At 41.1% G+C, this 22005-nt stretch overlaps 1 protein-coding gene across 1 annotated transcript; it reads left to right on the top strand.

Annotated features, from left to right (window-relative positions):
• Nucleotides 1-105: 105 nt before the first annotated feature.
• tbca (tubulin cofactor a) lies at nt 106-20744 on the top strand. Its single transcript, XM_048258805.1, has 4 exons — nt 106-278; nt 17784-17889; nt 18287-18373; nt 20456-20744. The coding sequence occupies exons 1-4, from the start codon at nt 226-228 to the stop codon at nt 20534-20536; spliced, it is 327 nt and encodes a 108-aa protein (XP_048114762.1). The 5' UTR covers nt 106-225; the 3' UTR covers nt 20537-20744.
• The last annotated feature ends 1261 nt before the right edge of the window (nt 20745-22005 follow it).

Below are 22005 nucleotides of genomic sequence, written 5' to 3' on the forward strand. Positions count from 1 at the left end.
GAACTTGATGTTTTCACATTCACAGAATTTGAAGTCCATCAGGTTCCGACTTTTATGTTGAAGGATTTACGAATGGCGGCCATATTGGAATTTTCGTTATTGTCGCTGGCTCCACGCAGCTTTGGTTAGTTTGTTGAGCTTGACATCGGTGGTGTATGCAAGCGTTAATTTTGGTGTCTACTATTTAAATCGTATTATTAAGCGTATTAAGTGAAAATATTCACTATGGCAGATCCAAGAATACGACAAATTAAAATAAAGACAGGAGTCGTAAAGCGGTAAGGACTTGTTTTGTTATATTGCAGGTTGATGTTATACGATAATGTTAACATTCGATGTCTGGTTCGATATTTTCGTCCTGTGAAGCTGCAATAAGGCCAGGGTAGGCTAACGTTATCACAACGTTAACGTGTTTGTCTCCCTTGTGTTAATCTTAAATGGAAATGTTACTTAAATGTATGGTTTACAAAAACTAAGTGGAGGTTAGGATAGTCAGTGGTAAATTGGCGCATGCTGTCAACACGCAGTATTTCTGTATGGATTCTAATGGGAAGAGTAGCAGATAGGCTATGATGGGCTATAATGTTACCAAACATAGGCTATATAATCTTACCAAACATTGTTTTAAGCCTAAAACAAAACGTCGCTTCTAGACCAAAGGAACGTCACCGTCTGCATTTGTTTCGCCAAGCCTCGACGATGATGAGCTGTATTATTAGCCGTTAGCAGTCAGGGTGAAGTCCATGTGTGGGCTCTGTTTATGGCTGCTGGAACACTGTAATTTACCTTTGGGGATAATGAAAGTATCTATCTAGACCATATGATCATATGAACATGACGGTAGGAGTTAAGTTTAGAAACGAGTCCAGGAAGTGACATCAAACGCGTAAAAATGCGTCATACAGGAAGTAAGATCCCGGAAGTAAGTAGGCCTACATAATAGGCGCATAGACATAATAGGCTTGTTTGAGATCGACTGAGTCTGACCAGAGCCTGTTTACGGAGAGCCGGATCACTCCCTATTAACTGCATTCTGCAATCTGTTGCGGTTCCGCTAGAGGCGAGCACGAATAAGTGCAAAAACAATGGGGGTCTATGGAGCTAGACGGCTAAATGTGTCTCACCTGGTTGTCGTTGAGAAATCAAAGATTTGATTGTGGTTTCGGCAAGCTCAGTATGGATTACAGGTCAAAAGTTGAATGAACGAGTAGTCATGTCCTTTTGATTTCTTACAGGTTGGTTCGTTGTTGCCCACAACACACTAGCTTTCTGCTAATGAATGACGTCATTGACACATTTGAAAGGCTTTTTAGAACAAATAAGTAACTCAAAAAATATAATACTCAGCGGTTTGTATTTTCTCTGCCCTCTCTTTCGACTGCAACATTTTAATTTCTGGGCAAAAAATTATATCCAGAGAAAAGTGGATTTGAGGGGTACAGCTCCATAGACCTCGATTCATTCTGCACTTATTCGTGAGCGCCCTCATGTGGAACCAGAAAAGGAACTGCAACCAGTTCAGAAACCGGAAGTTTCCCGAGTGGCGGTTCTCCCCTTATTAAACATTCTCTGGTCTGACTTTGTCTGGCTTTCTACGTAAACATGATCTTCAGAGGCTAGCCGGGAGGAGCTACAACAGAGGGCAGCTCACCACCACAACAACCACCACAAAAACATCACAACAATAACAAGACAACTATAATAACAACAACAACAGTATCAGCCTTACACCATCAACAACAACACTGCACAACAACAACATCGAAAACACAGCAACTAATGTCAACCTAACATCATCAACAATAACACCGCTACACTAAAACAACAACACAAACACTATAAGACAGCAACCATAATAACAACAACAACAGTGTCAACTTACCATCATCAACAACAAAACTCCTGCACTAGGCTACTACAACATCAAAACACAACCACTAAAACAACAAGGGAACAACCACAATAATAACATCACCGCTGCCCTAGAACAACACAAACACTAAAACAACAACACAACAACCATAATAACAACAACAGTGTCAACTTAACTTGATGAACAACAACTCTTCTGCACTACAACATCAAAAACACAACAACTAATGTCAACCTAACATCATCAACAACAACAACACAAACACTGAGCAACATCTAATGACAGGTGGCTAAGCTAAGCTAACCGTACAGCACATTCAATTAGCTTAAGTTACAAGGATCGTTTTTCAAAACAAACCCAATCAAAATTCAAGTCAATAATCAATATCCCTTTCAATTACCTTACGAGGATTGTTTTTTCAAAACGAAGCCAATCAAAATGCAAGTCAATAATCAATATCAACTATATTATATTTTTGAATTTACACCACTTACCGCGTTTTTCTTTGCTAAAAAACTGACCACACAGGACGAGACCATGGACGAGACGAGCAAGTGCAATGCAATATGGGTAATAGCCGAGAGCTACTTGCCTGTCGCACGTTTTGAGGAACGTGGTTCTACATGCAACCTGCACGTCTGACGGATGAGACCGGGCTGCCCTACTAGCGCTGACGAGATGTGGGGCCGCCATCTTGGATCGGTCATCCACTCCACTCAGTGTAATCTGTTTGGCTGGTGCAATGAGCTGTCAGCGCATTAAATTAATCATACATCACTGAATACCGAACAGATTTTCACGCGGTTTTTTTTGCTGCAAAGGTCATACATGTAGCTATGATAAAGGCCACATGGTTCGGCATATTTTAATATTCATAGTGGGTTTAACAGTAATAGAATATTCTGATATATGATAAAGTGACCTGACGTCCGATATCAAAACTGGGAACATAATTCATGTTTGACAGCATAGACAAAACTAGTTTGATACAAGTTTAATGAGTTAAATATAGTTCACAGTTGACAGAAAAGTTCCATCAACAGCATTATTCACAGTCCACAGAAAGGTTCCATAAACATTTAAGTGAGCTCAGTGCCATTCAGACATCTGTGGTTTAGTGACAAACTTGGGTAAATTGACTCAGAATAAGTTATAAAACTCCCAGTAGAAAAGCTGTATGATACATGAAACATGGTTGTGTGTATTTTAATATTCATAGTGGGCTTAACAGTAATAGAATATTCTGATATATGATATATTATAAAGTGATGACATCCAATATAAAAACTGGGAACATAACTAATCCACATTTGACAGCATAGACAAAAACTGGTTTGATACAAGTTTTAATGAGTTAAATTTACAGAAAAAATCCATTAACATCAGGGTTCTACAGTGCGCCCATTTCACTCGCACATGCGAGTAAAAATGATGCCGTGCGAGTGCAAAAAAATATTTAGGCGCACTGGTGCGAATGACTTCTAACCATGTCAATGTTTGTCTACAAAATACACCGCAACATCGAGAAACATTACTGGTGCAAACCATAGAATCACGTCGCGAATGCATAAAAACTACACCTCCCATCAACGTTAGCAGTTTCGCATTGTGACTCGCTACTAGTCACTTCTATCAAATCCAAGAGCGCGGAGAAAAAGCGGAAAGTTAGACTAGCCAGCCAAGATGCAAAGATTGAAGAAATTAGTTCTTCTATCCACCGAATTCATTGGATATAGGAGGAACAGGATGAGATTCTGAGAATGCAGTGAGAGAAGGAAAGGTAACCTAACATGCCTTTTAGCCCAGTTGACGTATTGGCTGCAATATGCAAAATATAGCTGTAGCAAACCAGCACAAAAGTAGCCTCCCGTAATACTCCCATTTTATTCAAAGGTAGAACGCTACTGACAACTCCAGGCTTCCACGCATGCTTGTTTGTTTACACCGAATACAAGCTGAAGTGCAAAACGAAAGTAGGCCTAACGTTTGCCTACTGCCCCCATCAATGCAGATATTTCAAATAAAAACTGAAAGTATAAAACATATATCCTTGATTAGCCTATGTTGGGTTTTGTGGAAGAGAAAATGGACTGTTTTAGTAGTAGTATTAGGCAGTATGCAGTCAGATAGGTCACCATGGGGATATTTGGTTTAGCTATAGATGGATTAACAAATAAATAAATTGGCCTACATTTGGCAGGATACTTGATATACAGGCTAAATGCAAATATGGCAATGTATTATATTATTTTACATTAACAAAATGTAGGAAAATAGAACAGACTGAAAATAAAGTAGGCACTGATCTTTAAAATCCTGTTTCCTGTAGCCTAAATGTTGTCAGTCATTCTTAATATTCGCAATTGGTGCACTGGCATGTTTAACTGTTAGCTGCAGTATAATGTTAGATGTGTAAGTTAAGTACAGAACTGACTGCACCCAAATTTTTGTCTGTGCTCCTAATTTTTTTAACTTGGGCGCACAAGTGCTCCTGAAAAAAAATGTTAGTGTAGAGCCCTGAACATTTTCAGTTCAGTGCCATCAAAAATAAAGTGATGAACAGACATTAGTGTGGCATAAGTAAAGGAAATGGAGTAACTGGGTTCAATATCAACAGCATTTCAACAGTTCATCAATTCAAGACAAAAAGGTGACTTGTCACTTGTACAGTGTCAATGGGTTCATCAACAGCATCTGTTATTTACAGTTCACAGAAGGGTTCCAGCCCCAATGAAGAGATTAAATAAAAAGGAATTAAGAAACATTTTAGAAACTGCTAAGATCAGCCCCGTTCATTGCAATCAGTAAAGAATCAGGGAGTGTCTTCACAGGCTCAGTGAGACAGAAATTACCATCATGCAGTTGGTTCTATGATTTCGACAACTGGTGAATGTAATTTTGTATGTTCCCACCTTGCTAAAATTGCTTGGGTACACTTTGGCTGAGAACAAAAGTGCTTCAGACAGCAGGTGGGCAAATAAGATGGCAGAACATAGTGAAACTGGGTAAACTCCATAAAAGAGGACTGAGTCAACCAGACGATGGGAAAATGGGACACAGAGTGGCGTATGAAGGTGGAGCTCAATATAAATCAAATATTCAGTCACAGTGTAGCAGATGCCCTGCAGTACTGCAATGAAGAGCTGCACCTTCCTCAGTTCCAGGGGTGTGAGGGGACCGTTCAGTTCATTCACAGTCTCCTTGAACAAGGCAGTTGTTCTGGTGAGATACAAAATAATAAAGAAAAGGAATTTGAGAGGCATCTTATTCTTGTTAGGGTAAATGACATGTGAATAATACAGTGTTGGGCAAGCTACTTCGAAATTATAGTGAGCTAAACTATCACTTAAGCTTACTCTGCCATGAATAAAACACTACACAAAACTACCACCCAGTATTAGTAACAAACACAGCAGTAGGCTAGCTCACTACACAGGAAGCTACTTTAAATTGTGCTAATTTCACATGACAAGAAAGGTGTAGCTTGTGTGGCTAAGCTACTTGATAAATAAAGAAGTTGAGCTATTGAAAAGTTACTTTATTCAGGAAATAGTGAAGCTAGGCTACCGCCAACATGCTTAGGCTACAAGTAGCACCTAGCGATTGCCCAATAATAGGCTACAGTCTGTGCCACTTGTGTAAAATCCGCCGGCCAAATCTAGTATGATTTATTTCTACAATAGCCTTCTTGTGTCAGTTGTAATCCTAAATCAGTGTTATGGAATATGACTTATCAAGTCTCAGTTCATAGCCGGGTGAACACTGAGTAAACATAGCCTAGCTAGATGGCTTTTTCATACAGTAATATCAAAGATCCTTGCTCCTTCTCAGCTCTCTGGTAATATTCTATTCACAAAATACAACCAATAGTACTGTACCGTAATGTTAAATCTTACTTGTGAAAAGTAAATCCCCCGAGTATGGTCCGCCGATTTGAGCAGGAACATGCTGCACAGTGCTGTCATTTTGTGTCTTCTGCTGCAACGCAACGAGGAGTATGACCGGTCCAAGATGGCGGCCGCATTTCTTGTTTCCAGCAGCCAATGCGGCGTCTATTTATATTATGTCTATGAATAGGCGTGTTCGTCTTGATGCAGATCTGTGCCAAAGATGGTTGATTACGAAGATACAGAGGCTATTTCCTGTCCCTGGAAATGTATGCAAACAGGGTAGCAGTAGTACACGCCCGGCACGAGGGGGGGCCACTATCCCCCAGTTATGCAGTGATCGGGCTCCCTTTTTAACATTGAGGTCTATGGCAGAATCCAAGAATTTCCCAGAATTTGTCAAAGCCTTATTTTTCTGAGCAATGGATGCACATTTCGGACACGGTATCATGATCTCCAAACCCTCCTCCCCATTTCAGGAGAATGTCGTGACCGTATGACCCTCCAGTCGGGAGAAAATCAACATTAATGAAGGTGTACACCAAGTTTGTTTTGTACTCCGACTTCTGTCTGGCGTGGAAACGAGGCGTTCAAACGTCAGTCACACGTCAGTGACACGCCCCTGTGCAGGCGGGGACTGAACCAGAGCCCGTCTCTAACTGAACTCCACTTTGCCCTCATAGACATGAACTAGGACAATCCATCTTGCTACGCATTAATTATCTTTGTCTGTGCAGATCTGACATGATGTGATGCATGCTGGGTTGAACACAATGCATACTGGGATGGACGCAATGCTTACTCAAAGATGGTTGATTACGAAGATACTTCCTGAGAGGCCATTTCCTGTCCCTGGAAATGTATGCAAATAGGGTAGCAGTAGTACACGCCCCACACGAGGTGGGGCCACTATCCCCCATTTATGCAGTGATCAGGCTCCCTTTTTAACATTGAGGTCTATGGCAGAATCCAAGAATTTCCCAGAATTTGTCAAAGCCTTATTTTTCTGAGCAATGGATGCACATTTCGGACACGGTATCATGATCTCCAAACCCTCCTCCCCATTTCAGGAGAATGTCATGACCGTATGACCCTCCAGTCGGGAGAAAATCAACATTAATGAAGGTGTACACCAAGGTTCTTTTGTACTCCGGCTTCTGTCTGGTGTGGAAACGAGGCGTTCAAACGTCAGTCATACGTCAGTGGCACGCCCCTGTGCAGGCCGGGACTGAACCAGAGCCCGTCTCTGACTGAACAACACTTTGGCCTCATAGACATGAACTAGGACGACCCATCTTGCTACGCATTAATTATCTTTGGCTTACTGGTTAGAAATCCTGTCCGACTTTTGTCAGCCGGGGAGAGACTTGCCACCGTGACACCATGTCACATGACCTTAAAATATCGCGGGAGTCTTAGCCTGCAGGCAGATCTTGCAGTTGCCTTCCACGATCTGCACGAGCTCAAACACGCCCTCATGATGTCATGTCAAAGACGTGATGGGGCCATAGGGTTGCACAGTCCCGCCCACAGCCAAAATGCGGTTAGGTGCCGGAAGTAAGATTCCCATTCATTTGTCCCACTATATTCAGTTTATTAATTTGCCGTGAATTATTAAACAAAATGTTCATTAAATGCACGAAAAAGTATTCCTAGGTTAATGATTGATATGAATCATACAGTATGAAGGCTACAGTAGCCTAGCTAATGTTAATGTCATCATGTCAGAGCAGCAAGCCATCGTCCCATCATGTTTCAAAGCTGCCACCTGCTGCTTCAATGACTACCGCCCTGTGGCACTGACACCCATCATCATGAAGTGCTTTGAGCGGCTTGTCATGTCACATATCAAATCCATTCTCCCTTCCAGTTTGCATACCGAGCCAAACGGTCTACAGAGGATGCAATCTGCTCTGCCCTCCACCCAGCCCTCACCCACTTGGAAAAAAGAGACTCATATGTGAGATTGCTGTTTATAGACTTCAGTTCTGCATTCAACACCATAATACCACAACAACTCATCTGCAAACTTGACAAACTGGGACTCAGTACCTACCTCTGTAACTGGCTACTGGACTTCCTCTGTCAGAGGCCCCAAGTAGTACGTGTTGGCAACAATACCTCAAGCAGCATCACACTGAGCACAGGGGCCCCCCAAGGCTGCGTGCTCAGTCCGCTGCTCTTCACCCTGCTGACGCATGACTGCACTGCAACCTACAGCAACAATCACATAGTGAAATTTGCTGACGACACAACTCTGGTGGGTCTCATCACCAAGGGCGACGAGACTCAATACAGGTTGGAGGTCGACCATCTGACCACGTGGTGCAGGGACAACAACCTCCTGCTGAACGTCAGCAAGACCAAAGAGATTGTTGTTGACTTCCGGAGAGGTCACACCCAACACCTGCCACTGACCATCGACGGTGCTGTGGTGGAGAGAGCGAGCAGCACCAAATTCCTGGGGGTGCACATCAGTGAAGACCTCTCCTGGACCACCAACACTGCATCACTGGCGAAGAGAGCTCAGCGCCGCCTGTACTTCCTGCGGAAACTCAGGCGAGCAAGTGCTCCACCAGCCATCATGACCACATTCTACCGAGGCACCATTGAGAGCATCCTCTCCAGCTGTATCGCTGTGTGGGGCGGAAGCTGCACTGAATACAACAGGAAAGCCCTGCAGCATAGTGAACACAGCTGGAAGGATTATTGGTGCTTCACTCCCTCCCCTGAAGGACATTTACACCACCCACCTCACCCGCAAAGGCGACCAAAATTGTGAGTGATTCAAGTCACCCCGCTCACAATCTGTTTGATCTACTGCCCTCTGGGAAGAGGTACAGAAGCCTGCGCTCCCGCACTACCAGACTCACCAACAGCTTCATACACCAAGCTGTAAGGATGCTGAACTCTCTCCCTCCTCTCCCCCCCTCCACCCTCAGCTACATAACATCTTGGACATTGGACCCACAATGGCCGCCTGCACTACTCCACTTGCACACCTGTACACTTTGCAACTTGTTGTTGTTGTCCTGAAAACACAACACTTCTGCTGCTCTTACATAACTTGCACCACTATGCCACTTTCTTTCTTACTTAGGTCAAACAGAACTACCCCAGCCTTTTATTGGCCTGACTTTGCACTAGTATTTTATTGACTGTCTATGCACAATTTCAACCAAATTTTGCTGCTCTTATTTTTTCATTATATGTGCCCTCTTATTTACTTATTTATTTACTTTTTTGTTTACTTGAATGTTATGTTTGTCTGTGGACTTAAATTGGTAAAATATGTCTTGTCTTCACCGTGGGATAGTGAGAAACGTAATTTTGATCTCTTTGTATGTCTGGAACATGTGAAGAAATTGACAATAAAGCTGACTTTGACTTTGACTTTGACTTTAACTAGCAGCATTAACGTTACCAACCTCCCTGCTTAACTCACTTTGTAGGTCTTGTCCCTCATGCTGGCCTTTACAAAACCCACAAGCTGACTCTCGGACACACAACAGTCAATAATGTGACCCGATTTAAAGTGGCTTTCACCCCTTTGGACACTGACTAAAACATAATATTTCATACCTGTGTTGCAGCATGTAGGCTAATGTTAGCTGCATTAAGAAATGCTAAAGGTTAGCCTGTCGGCTACCTGAAAAGTTTGAGTGTTTAAACTAACATTTACAGTGGTCTATTTGATAGTGTATTGGCCCTGACTAAGTTTGTGTGATGTATAAACCACAATCCTTGTTGATACAAGTACCAATATTCGTCAAGTAAGTTTTAAATCACATTAAGATTTTCGCCATAGGCAGTAAAATATGCCATCTTTGTCAATAATTTTCGCTGAGAAAGTTTCAAACTATGACCATAACGGCCTTTCCACCAATCAGAGGCATCACTGTGGGATTGTTCAGGATTGTGGGTAATGAAGTACTTATCCAAGAGATGCGCGGAATAAAAAGGCATTTATCTCAAAACAAGGTTAGTGCCCCATGAACTCTTGGCGTCTATATGAGCATATACAATCGCTTAGTACAGCCGTAGCTGGTTTTAAGTCTACCACGTGCAGTTAAGTTTTTATGGCTTATACCGCAATTGTTAATGAAGAAATTGCATTGAATTTTTACTTCCGGCATCGGCTGTGGGCGGGACTGTGCAGCCCTATTTGGGAGGAATCTCCTCTTGACGATTTTGACGGGTGTCTCATGCTGATTCCTTAAGTATGGAATATGCGAAAATGAACAGAAGTCGAAGGGATACCTTCTTATATGTGATTTCTGCAACAATGGTAGGCAAGCCTACTGAAAACATTTGCATATTCTGTTATTTTCTGCTGTTGGCTAAATAGATATACACACATATGGGGAAAACACTTGATATTGAATTTATGTGCTACATTGCAGGCCTGTTAACTGTATGACAACAGTGGTTTATTTAAACTACATCATAAGAATTTATTTCGTCAGTCATCATGCTCATTTTAATGAGTAAGAATGAAAGTTCTGCTGTATTTATTGCAAACAAAATTCCACGATATCTCCCGCGAGTCATGTCAGGCAGACTGTAGCCTGTCTGCCCGGGGGTTACATGCTGCTATTCCGACATGCCGCTACTTAGACATTGGCGTCTAATTGTCGAAGTGGCGGCATTAACATTCATTTTCAAGCGTCCCACTACTGCGACATTTTTTTTCCATTGTCGGAGTAATAATAAGCTTTATTTGTATAGCACCTTTCATGCACAGAATGCAGCTCAAAGTGCTTTACATTTGAAGCATGTAACACAATAATAGTCAGTCAGTCATTATCAATCACTTTTCTTCATTGCTAGGGGCCGTTAATGATCCACTCAGCAACATATCAAAAATATAGAAAATGACATGTCATAAGACTGGCAGCCTTAACCCTCTTTCCCCCCACAAGCACGCCACATGGCAACTGTGGCAAGGAAAAACTCCCATATTCCAGGAAGAAACCTTGAGCAGAACCTGACTTAATAGGGGGAGCCCATCTGCTTCTGGCTGGCTGCACCCTCCAATAGCAGCAGATGTAGAATAATCTGAAAAAGTAGTCTACAGGATAAGATGAGTTAACTAAAAGCTTTCCTGTACAGGTATGTTTTCAGATCTTTTTTAAAAATATTTACTGAACTCGCCTGCTTGATGTACAGAGGCAGGGTGTTCCATAGTTTGGGGGCATAATGGATAAAAGCAGCTTCTCCACTTTGGGTACGATTAAAAGATTAGAATTGGATTATCTAAGTTTCCTTTGTGGTTGATAAGATATTAAAAGCTCAGAGATATATGAAGGTGCTATGCCATTCAGAGCTTTGTAAGTAATTAACATAACCTTAAAATCAATTCTATAGGAAATAGGGAGCCAGTGCAGTTCAGCCAACACAGGGGTGATGTGTTCTCTCTTCTTAGTCTTAGTTAAAAGTCTAGCTGCAGAGTTCTGTATGAGTGCCAATTTCTTTAGATGTTTTTTGGGAAGACCAGTGAAAAGTGCATTGCAGTAGTCTAACCTGCTAGTGATAAAGGTGTGAATTAGTTTTTCTGCATCTTGTTGAGTTAAAAAGGGCCACACTTTGGCAATGTTTCTCAAGTGGAAATAGGCTGTCTGAGTAACTTTACTGATATGGGGCTTAACTTAACTCTGCATCTAAGATGACACCGAGGCTTGTTACTTTTGGTTTGACCTGGTGCGCCAAGTTCCCCAGATTACTAAGAACAATATCTCGCTTTAGTTTTGGTCCAACCAAAAGTACCTCTGTTTTGTCATCATTTAGTTTCAAAATATTTTTGCTCATCCACTGATTAATGGAGGTTAGGCATGCAGTGAGGGAGCAAAGGCCATTTGGGTTAGTTGGCTCCACAGAAATATACAATTGGGTATCATCTGCGTAGCTGTGGAAGTTTACATTATGCTGACTTATGACGTTTCCCAATGGAAGCATATATAGGGAAAATAGCAGGGGACCAAGGCAGCTCCCCTGGGCCACACCAAAAGGCAAGTCATGTTTTTCAGATACATGATCTCCTAGACTGATATAAAAATCTCTGCCAGTAATGTAGGTTTGAAACCAGTTTAGAGCATTATCAGAGAGACCCACCCACTTCCTGAAAGCGTGAATTAGGATGCTATGATCAATGGTGTCAAATGCCGCACTCAAATCCAGAAGAATAAGGATCGAGACTTTGTTTGAGTCAGTAGCCAGTCTGAGATCATTGACTATTTTTACTAGAGCCGTTTCTGTGCTGTGATTTGATCTAAAACCTGATTGGAATTTTTCAAGGATACTGTTTTCGTTGAGGAAGGTATTTAACTGATTGCAAACAACTTTTTCGAGTACTTTGCTCAGGAACGGTAGATTTGATGTAGGCCTGTAGTTGCTCAGATTGGTATGGTCAAGATTTGACTTTTTAAGTAAAGGTTTCACAACAGCGGTTTTAAAAGCAGTTGGAAATATACCTGTTTCTAATGAGGTATTTATTACCTTGAGAATAAAGGGAGCTAAGCTATCATATACTTTTTTGAGGAATCTAGTAGGGATTGGATCTAAAACACATGTTGAGGAGCCGGTTTGAGTTATAATTTTACCAAGCTCAGATTGAATAATAGTGCTAAAGGACCTTAATTTTGGGGGGCTGTTTTTGGGTGAACTATCAAACATATTACTTGTGTTACCAATAGCCTCCCTTATAGAAATGACTTTGTTTTTGAAGAAGTCTGCAAATTCTTCGCATCTTAGAGAGGATGCCTGACTGAGTGTATCAAAAGGTGTTTGATGCAATAGCCTATCAATGGTAGAGAACAATACCCTAGAGTTTCCACTGTTTTCAGCAATTACCTTAGAGAAGTGGTTCCTTCTCTCATTCCGAATAGCTCTATTATAATTTGCTTTTTTTCTTTTAGAATGGCACGGTGAACCTGTAACTTAGCTGTAACTACCTGTTAACCTGTAACTTCAGGTAGTTAGCGTAGTCAGGAGTAGCGACACTTGACCTTTTTTCAAACGTCCTGCCATTCCGACACGAGGTCATTAACAGTGGCGTAGCCAGGATTTTTCAAAGGAGTGGACTTTTGCTAAGTAGGCCTAGGGTGGGCAGTATAGCCTAGGCCTACAGTAATCGTCCCAACTTTAAACAACACACGATTCATCACAGCTCAGACGATTTATGGCAAAAAAAAAACAATAAAAGGCTACATTGATAAATAGCAGGGGCATCGATAGGATTGGATTCTAGCCTATAATAGCCTACGCACAAGAACTTTAACCGAATGAAACCGAAAGGTTAGTCGCGTCTTTAAGAGTGCGCCTCACACACACCAGCTCCGTTGAACAGTGTATTTTTCGTGTTTAAGAGCTAAAACAAGTTGATTAGAGAGTCACATTTGAAATGTCGGGTAGCCTAAATTATAGCCTATAGCGCGTGCCTCTCAGAGGAAGAGATTTTGGAGAGAGAGAGAGGATTTAACCTAGGTGATGATTATTTGTGTCTGGTGGTAATTTGACGAGAATGGATACCTACGAATTGTTTTGAATAAAAAAAAAGATGAAGACAACAAATGAAATGAAGGTGAAACCAGTCGTTTTGGTAAAATTTACAAAATTAAGTTATTGTACTCACACGGACGGCCATAAAAGCTTTCCAACAATATGTATATTGAGGGTATTGCAAATAGTATTGGGTATTGGATAGTCGCCGACCCTCATTAGATGTGGATATTTGGAGGTAAGGATAACCTTCAAGAAACAAGGTTATCGCAGTTGCTGTGAGGCATACGGCCCTTCTCCAGTCTCTCAAAATCAAAACACACCCAATTCACGCTTGGACTTTTCGATTATTATTCTAAATGTTGGGACTGATGGACACTGAACTCTGGGGGTTATTTGAACAATCGTTGTGAAGTGGTTTACTGTAAAAGGAGCGTTGGATATCCCGCCTGTCTTTGCACAATTATAGGGCCATGATAATGCATGCACTAGCCTAAAGTCGAGAGAAAGAAGACTAAATAAATATGCAGACATGTTATGTGCAATTCAACAACTGCACGCATGACATATAAAAGATATAGGCCTAGCCTACATTATTGTATAGTAAATTGAGTTTATCCAACCTGCTGGCAAGCCAAAATGCGTTGCACATGGCTTTATCATTGTCCTCTAAAATGCAATATAAGCAACTTGAATATATCGCACATCCAGTTTGAACACCCTGATGGACACTGAACTCTGGGGGTTATTTGAACGTTCACTGAAGTGGTTTAGGCTACTGGAGCGTAAGAATTCCGCCCGTCTTGCGCAATTGGCCATTAATTAATTAATATAGGTGGCCTGCACGCACAGAGTTTGTTTGATGCATGGAGTTTCCGACTGTTTTCCCCTGAGAGCTTAGAGAATAAAATGAGGAGAGCTACCTGTGTTTTACATAATGTGTAACATTCACATGGCCAGTTCAAAATCACTCAAGGTTTTGACTGAAATGTGTGCCGATATCAATTATTGGGAAAAACATTGTTTGGAGTGGATGGCGGGTGGATTGTTGATGTAGCTGCAGGTGCAGATGACATGCCTACAGCTCATCCATGCATCTAGGATGTTGGAATTTGATAGGATACAGGAACTGCAGAGATAAATTGAAAATGAGGATTGGTAATGTCGGAATAGCGGTACTAAAAAAAATCGGAGTAGGGGCATGTCTAGATAGAGGCATGTCATAATAACCGTATGTCGTAATAGAGGGTTGTCGTAATAACGGAATGTCGTAGTAAAGGGTGAACCCCCTGTCCGGGATGAGCTGCCCTCTGTTGTAGCTCCTCCCGGCTAGCCTCTGAAGATCACGTTGACGTAGAAAGCCAGACAAAGTCAGACTCAGTCGATCTCAAACAAGCCTAATAACAGAGAGGGTTAAAGCGGAGCGAGAGGCGCAAACGTTCGACAATTTCCGTGTTTCTGCTGTATTTATTGCAAACAAAGTTCTGCTGTATTTATTGCAAACAAAATTCCGCGATATCTCCTGCGAGTCACGTCAGGCAGACTGTAGTCTGTCCGGGATGAGCTGCCCTCTGTTGTAGCTCCTCCCGGCTAGCCTCTGAAGATCACGTTGACGTAGAAAGCCAGACAAAGTCAGACGCAGTTGATCTCAAACAAGCCTATAGGCTCGTTTGACTTGATACAGATCTGACTTGATGTGATGCATGCTGGGCTGAACGCAATGCATACTCTGATGAACACAATGCATACTGGTTAGAAGTACTGTCCGACTTAAAGTGCCAAGTTAAAGTGGTGTCGAGATGTTTTAATGGGGCAGCCGTGGCCTACTGGTAAGCGCTTCGGACTTGTTACCGGAGGGTTGCCGGTTCGAACCCCGACCAGTAGGCACGGCTGAAGTGCCCTTGAGCAAGGCACCTAACCCCTCACTGCTCCCCGAGCGCCGCTGTTGTTGCAGGCAGCTCTCTGAGCCGGGATTAGTGTGTGCTTCACTGTGTGTTCACTGTGTGCTGAGTGTGTTTCACTAATTCATGGATTGGGATAAATGCAGAGACCAAATTTCCCTCACGGGATCAAAAGAGTATATATACTTATACTTATACTTGATGCATTTTTAGATGCATTACTATGGTGCACGAACCCGTAGCCTATGACTTTGAACGGTGACCGCAAACATTTCTTTAGGCCTACTGCAGCCGCACGCAGACATCATTACAGACAAGCGCGAAACATAGACAGTGAATGAAACAAAGCGAACGTTTGCGTAAACCAATGATGTAAACATAATCATAGATGACACCACAGGTTTTTATTTAAAAGAAAGAACATAGCCTACCTTTGTATGTAGCCAATTTATATTCACAATACTTACTAAAATATAATTAATATTATTTTATTGCATTTGTATTAGTTGTTTGAAGAGTAAAAAAAGTTTACAACTGACAAGTCGGTTGAACTAAAAGGGAAAAATAAAATAACATTTGGGTTGGTCCTAAATTGACAGGGTCGGTCGGGTTACGGCAAACGAAAATATTTTTAAGGATGGCCTGATGATGCTACCTGTCAGGACACTTCACAGGAGTAAAAGGCCTTGAAGATGGGTGTTGATACTTTGAACTTCCTCAGTTGACGTAGGAAGTACAGTCTTTGCCTTGATTTCCTCAGTGTGTGCTGGGTGTTAACAGTCCATGTTAGATCGTCAGTGAGGTGTACTCCCAGGTATTTGAAGCTTGTGACTCTCCACTGGCAGCCCACTGATCTTTAGTGGAGTGAAATCTTTGCTCTGTTGTTTCCTGTAGTCCACCACATTCCTCTGACATTCAAAGTGAGGTTGTTGGACTGGCACTACTGTGCTACCTCATCCACCTGGTTCAGATAGGCCTGTTGATTGTTGTTGCTGACCAGGCCCACCACCGCTGTGTCATCTGCAAATTTTTGATTGTGATTGTGAGGTGGGACTGTAGCTGGCTCTGCAGTCATGGGTGTAGATGACAGGTTTCTTATTCTGCTTCCTTATGTTGGAATATGTGGAAATTAACAGACATAATAATAATAATAATAATAATAATAATAATAATAATAATAATATTTATTTATTTAGCACTTTTCAAGCATTGAGAACAAAGTGCTTACAGTCTAACATGAAGAGCATTTTTTCTATGCACAAAGTGCAACAAAAGTGCTTCACACGCAAGACACAAACAAACAAATAACAAAAAAGTGGCGTAATCGCCAGCGTACCCGTGACACGTGAAACATACAACGTGAAACATACGGGCAACAAACAAACAAACAAATAATAAAATAAATAATTAATAAGACATTTTAAAAAGAAAACTCATGCTAATTTAGTCCAGTTGGTTGCATCTAGTTAACCGGCTGAATAGTCCAAGGGCAATGATGAAGGCTGTGCTGTGTCCAACCCGAGGATTTAACGTTATCCTGGCAGTCTGGAGAGCACTGGAAGCAATGAACAGTCTGAAGTTGTAGGTGATCCTACAGATCAGCAACTCGGTGGACATAGACAGCAACCATTTGTTGTTCAGTGAGATCGCTGTCATCAGAGTTCTTCAAACTTGCTTCTAACATTGTTACTCAATCCAGACTCCAGGCAGCAGAGCATGGCAGCTCGCAGGTCAATCCAGTGGTCGCGGCAGCGGCACATCTCAGAGGTCCACCACAACCGTCCTGAGAAATCCCTTTCCAGAGCGCAGCGCCATTCACGGATGGAGTACACCAGAGGCCCAGGACAAAAGCCAACATTAACGATTAGCCATGGTTAGGTCCTCAGCCCAATTTACTTTAACATTAAGTTGACTTAACGTCACAGCATCAGCAGACTTGTCAGCAAAAAAAAGGACTAAGAATAACACAAAAACTACCAGAAAATAATGCAAATAAAGAGAGGATACATTTAACTAGACAAAAAAATAAAAAAAAATAAACAGAACATTACATAAAAACAAACAAAAACATGATGCCAGACGGAGCGGCGTGTCTCGGAATGGAAGGAATACCACTACTGGAAGCAACTGGAATCCATGCATTTCCACTGAATTATTTTTGGAATCTGATTCCTTATCATACCTGTTCATTCGTACTCGTCGCTCTTATCGTGACTAAATTCAAGATGGCGGTGAACGGTAAACTTCCTGAAGGTACTGCCTGTATAAATAGTCTTGTAAATAAACTACCAGTGCTTTTTCAAAGTTCTCAATGTCTCATTTTAAATGTCAAGGCCCTCGGAAGTCTACCAATGAAGTATGGAGCTACTTTGAGCCTCGTAAATGGTGTAAAACAGTGATTTATTTGCATGGCTAGGCCGATGCCCGAGGCAGCCCCATCAAAAACTGTTGGTAGCATCGGCCAACTAGCGCCATATTTCTGAGTGCAGGGGACAAAGATGAGCTATGAGACATACGTTCACACTCGGTATCATGTTTCAACACACTTTAGGTCATATGGCCAGAGTTCTTCTTTAATGTTATTGTAAAAGTATGGAAAAGTTAATGGATTGCCTTTTTTTATAGACTTGCCAAAGAAGAAGTCCTGTATATAAAGGAAGCCAAACAACAGGAGGAGAAGATTGAGCATTTGAAAGCAGAAGCCAGAGATGAATATTTGATTAAGAAACAGGTTAGACATTTTCTACTAAATATAATTTATCTACAGCAGCCTCTTTATATATCATTATATCTTTACTTTTATTTGGTTGAATCGTGTTCAATCTGTAGTTTGCTTTCTTTAAGTCTTTTTAAGCCATCTTTGACTGGAACTGAAGGTATGGTTGTGTGATATGACCAAAATGACATGTCCTTTTGGGGGCATCCGTGGCCTGTTAATGCGATGAATAATTTATCAAATTACCATATCTTATATACCATATCTTACCATATTATATTTTGTATTGTACTCAACAAATAAGTCATAATTGGTAAAGACAATCCAAAGACTCGTAAACTACTTCATGGTACTGGTCCTTTTTTTTGACTGTGATCATGTGTGCTTGTCTTCTGCGCTAACAATTTCTAAGATTGAAGTGCTGCAGGAGTCTCGCATGATGATTCCAGACTGCCACCGACGACTTGTCACAGCACATGCTGATCTTCTTCAGTTACTTGTGAGTCCAGACGCACAGGGTTGTTAACATACTACTGATGTATATATGTATGTATATATACAGTTAAGAACAGTGATGCAGGTCTACTGCTGTCAATAGGCTAAATACAACTTTGATCATTTTTATAGCCTACTGCAGGGCTATTCAATTAGTTTGTAATGGGGGCCAGTTCATGAAAAGCATCATAACTGAGGGGCCGGAGAAATATGGCTTGAAATATGAGTAATCACATTAACAGCTGTATATACAATGAAATACAACAGCAGCAATATGGGTGTGCAAATGTTGTATTTTGTACATGCATAACAACATCATTAGCCGGTTGTTGGTGGCTAATATGGAATGAAATCTGTGATAACAGATAACACTAATAGAATCTGTGCTTTGCACAGTAACTGCTAGGTCCAAGATTTCTAGTGAGTACAAACAGGATTCAAACACTGTTCAGGTGAATTAAATGTGTAATCAGTCGCATATGTAGTTCTTCTGACTTATAGGCCTATACTTGTTACATTTGACGTTCCCACCATTGAAATGAGATGACCGTGACCTAGCAGTGGGGACAGGCCAGTCATAATAGCCTAATAATAATAACACGGGGGTCCGGGGGTGTCTCCCCCGTGATTTTTTTTTTTCTTTTCTGGTTGCTAATCACACTATTTTAACATGTTTTGAGAGGGACAAGCCCATCTTTTTTCTGATGCACCTCACGTTACCCCATGCATTAAACCAAATGTCACTGCTTGAATAAATGAAAAACATAGCCTACTGAACATAGGCATAGTCATAGTTGACAATGATGATGACAATGAAAACGTTTAGCCTAGGCCTACTTGGCCCCGCTCTCTCTCGTAACGAGCCCGCTGCTCCTCTGCATGTGCATTTAACAAAACATTCACGAGTGTTGAAGGATTGTTGTTGCCACATAGAAGCATTGCATAGAAGACGGCGGGCTAAATGACTAAACTAAGTTAAGTTATGCAATCAAGCAGTATCTCAAAGCTAACGTTAGAATATTGTTTGGATGTCGAGTTTAGCATGCTTACTTACAGCTGCTTGTCAATTTTGTTACTCATGCAGGGCTCATTTGATTGACTCTGACACTGAATGTTTGCAAAATCCTGATGTAAATGGAAAAGTGTTTTCCAAGACTCAAAACTTTCTTTTAACTAAATATGTAGAAAACGTTATGAATTGCATCCACACATCAGCAGTCAGATCACCTGTAGATCAGGGCCGTATTATGGACACCCCTGATCTACAGCCTGTGACGTAAATTGAATAGCCATGTCCGATACACGGATGTCTGCTTTAGTTGACAGCACGTTAACTAGATTTTAATCGGTCAACGGAAGCAGCTGTCTGTTAATGTTCATGCAGATTCATGTCCCTTGCATTTTGCAACTGCGAGGTCCATGGCAGGCACCCCACAGAAATATTTCATTTTGCGAGTGAGATGCACGCTGTCCCCTCTGCGATGCGTTCGCCCACCAGCCCTTATGAGAAACCGCCCCTGCTTGGTGCACTACGTGGTGATGAGCACGGTGGCACTGATCACTGTGCAATAGTTTCTATCAGGCAACTGTAAACTGAAACTTTCCGCCTACAAGCCCCTCAATGTTCCTCTCCATCTTCAGCTAACTCTCAGACTGGGGGCTGCAGGTTTCGCAGCTTCCGTTATTGGAAGTCAGCACCCCACAAAGGACGTATGGTAAACAAAATGCGTTAATTGCGTTAATATTTTTTTTAAGCGTTTTGTATTTCAAAATGAATCGCTACAATTAATGCGTTAATTTTGACAGCCCTAATTTTTTCTCCTTGGGACAAGCCCTTTTCAATCATGGAAGAGACTTTTCCATTGGGATTGATCGAACATTCCGTTTCAGAGTCAATAAAAAGAATAATAGCCTATAGTTATACTTGCCCTGCATGATTAGTCGATATTGACAAGCAGCTTTAACATTATATCTAACCTATAGATAGGTGCTAACCTATAACCCAACAGTATTCCAAGTTTAGCTTAGGGATATGGCCTCAGTGTTTCCCACAATGTTTTGTGAACATATTCACTGTCTTCTATAGGAAAATGAAGTGGATCTTGCAGAAACAGAGGAGTTCAAAGAAGCACAGACCATTCTGGATTCTGTGAAGCTTGATGGATGATTTGTCAAACACCTCCACCATAATAATCTACCCCTGTAAAAGCTCATGGTGATTCCAGTAAATAGTAATGATTTGTTGTGCATGAACAATATATTCAGCTATAATCCACTTTCTTTCATACTTTTTTTTTTATCCTTGCCAACGTGACTTGACATTCTGCCTAGTTTAGTCCCTCTCCACTTGCATATTAAATTGACACTTTGTACAATGTGTTTGTGGTTGTCTTTTTGCTGTTGTTGTGCTTTACCTGTTCCAAGTTCATTCTTGTCTCCAATTTAGCAGACACTTTTGTCCAAAGCGACTTACAAATATAAAACAATACAATAGTTAAAAATATAGCTGCAAGCAGCAATGTGGGGGCCTAGCAGTACACTAGCAGGAATGGCGTTGCCATGGCATGAGCAAGCACTCGCAGCAACTTTCATGGCAATTGGATAAAGAATGACTGAGATATCAGCTCATTTACTTTTACAGCGCCTCTAGAGGCCAAATTACGCCAATGTCCTTGTGCGTCCTCACAATCAAGTACCAAGTTTGGCTTTAGTACATCAAAGCGTTCCGGAGATATGAGCTCACCTCCTGTTTTGCAGTGCCAATAGAGGCAAAATTCTTTATTATATATTAATTAAAATATTTTATTGATACTCTCCTTAATGTAGTCTTACCATGTCATTGTTTTTATATTATTGATTGAATGTGCATTGTTGTTTTATTATTGCTTTTCCCCTCATTTTCATTGCTTATTTTATTAGGCTATTGATTGAATTGATATTGTTGTTTATTATTACTATTCTCCTTATTATATTTGACCATACATTGAACATTCTAATCTGTTCCCTGTTCAATTTGTTGTTTTGTATTTGTGTGTCGCTTTGCACAAAGGCGTCTGCCAAATCCATAACCATAACCATAAAATTATACCAATTTCCTAGTGCGGGAAATACATTTCAATATCTTAATTTCCCCCTGCCGGCAACCCAGGGCGATGGGTGTACAGTCAGTAAATGTTGGCTACACATGAATTCATTTATTGTATGGCCTCCAGGAACGGCTTTTCACAAAACTTGGCAGGCATTCAGAGGGTATCCTAATGATCCTACACGTCAAATTTTGTGCAGTTCTGAACATGTCAGCCAAAGATAACCTGTGATTACAACGCCTCATTTTTGCTTATAAATTTAAGTCCATTTGTCATTGTAGACAGGGCCATAAATTCAAAATTCTGTAACCCTGTAGGCATTTTTAAGGAAAAGGTGTTCTACATTGATATTTTGAAAGTTCGATGTCTTCTGAATATGAATCCACTGTGTAGCAGTGAAATAAGGGTCTCGCTTTTTAATAATTGTTATTGAAACAGTACGTGTATTGATCAGAGACACTAAAGGTGAACAGGGTAACATTTTTTTTATATATATATATTTTTGGGGGGGCTTTAATCAGATAGGATAGAGGAGAATGACAGGAAGTGA

This window comes from Alosa alosa, chromosome 12 (assembly GCF_017589495.1).
Source record: "Alosa alosa isolate M-15738 ecotype Scorff River chromosome 12, AALO_Geno_1.1, whole genome shotgun sequence".
NCBI lineage: Eukaryota > Metazoa > Chordata > Actinopteri > Clupeiformes > Clupeidae > Alosa > Alosa alosa.

What these genes read in the sequence shown, in the direction of transcription:
- tbca (XM_048258805.1), top strand. Translation starts at nt 226, where the DNA reads ATGGCAGATCCAAGAATACGACAAATTAAAATAAAGACAGGAGTCGTA. An exon ending in AAGACAGGAGTCGTAAAGCG is followed by an intron (nt 279 to 17,783) that starts GTAAGGACTTGT and finishes CTTTTTTTATAG; the next exon opens with ACTTGCCAAAGAAGAAGTCC. An exon ending in AATATTTGATTAAGAAACAG is followed by an intron (nt 17,890 to 18,286) that starts GTTAGACATTTT and finishes ACAATTTCTAAG; the next exon opens with ATTGAAGTGCTGCAGGAGTC.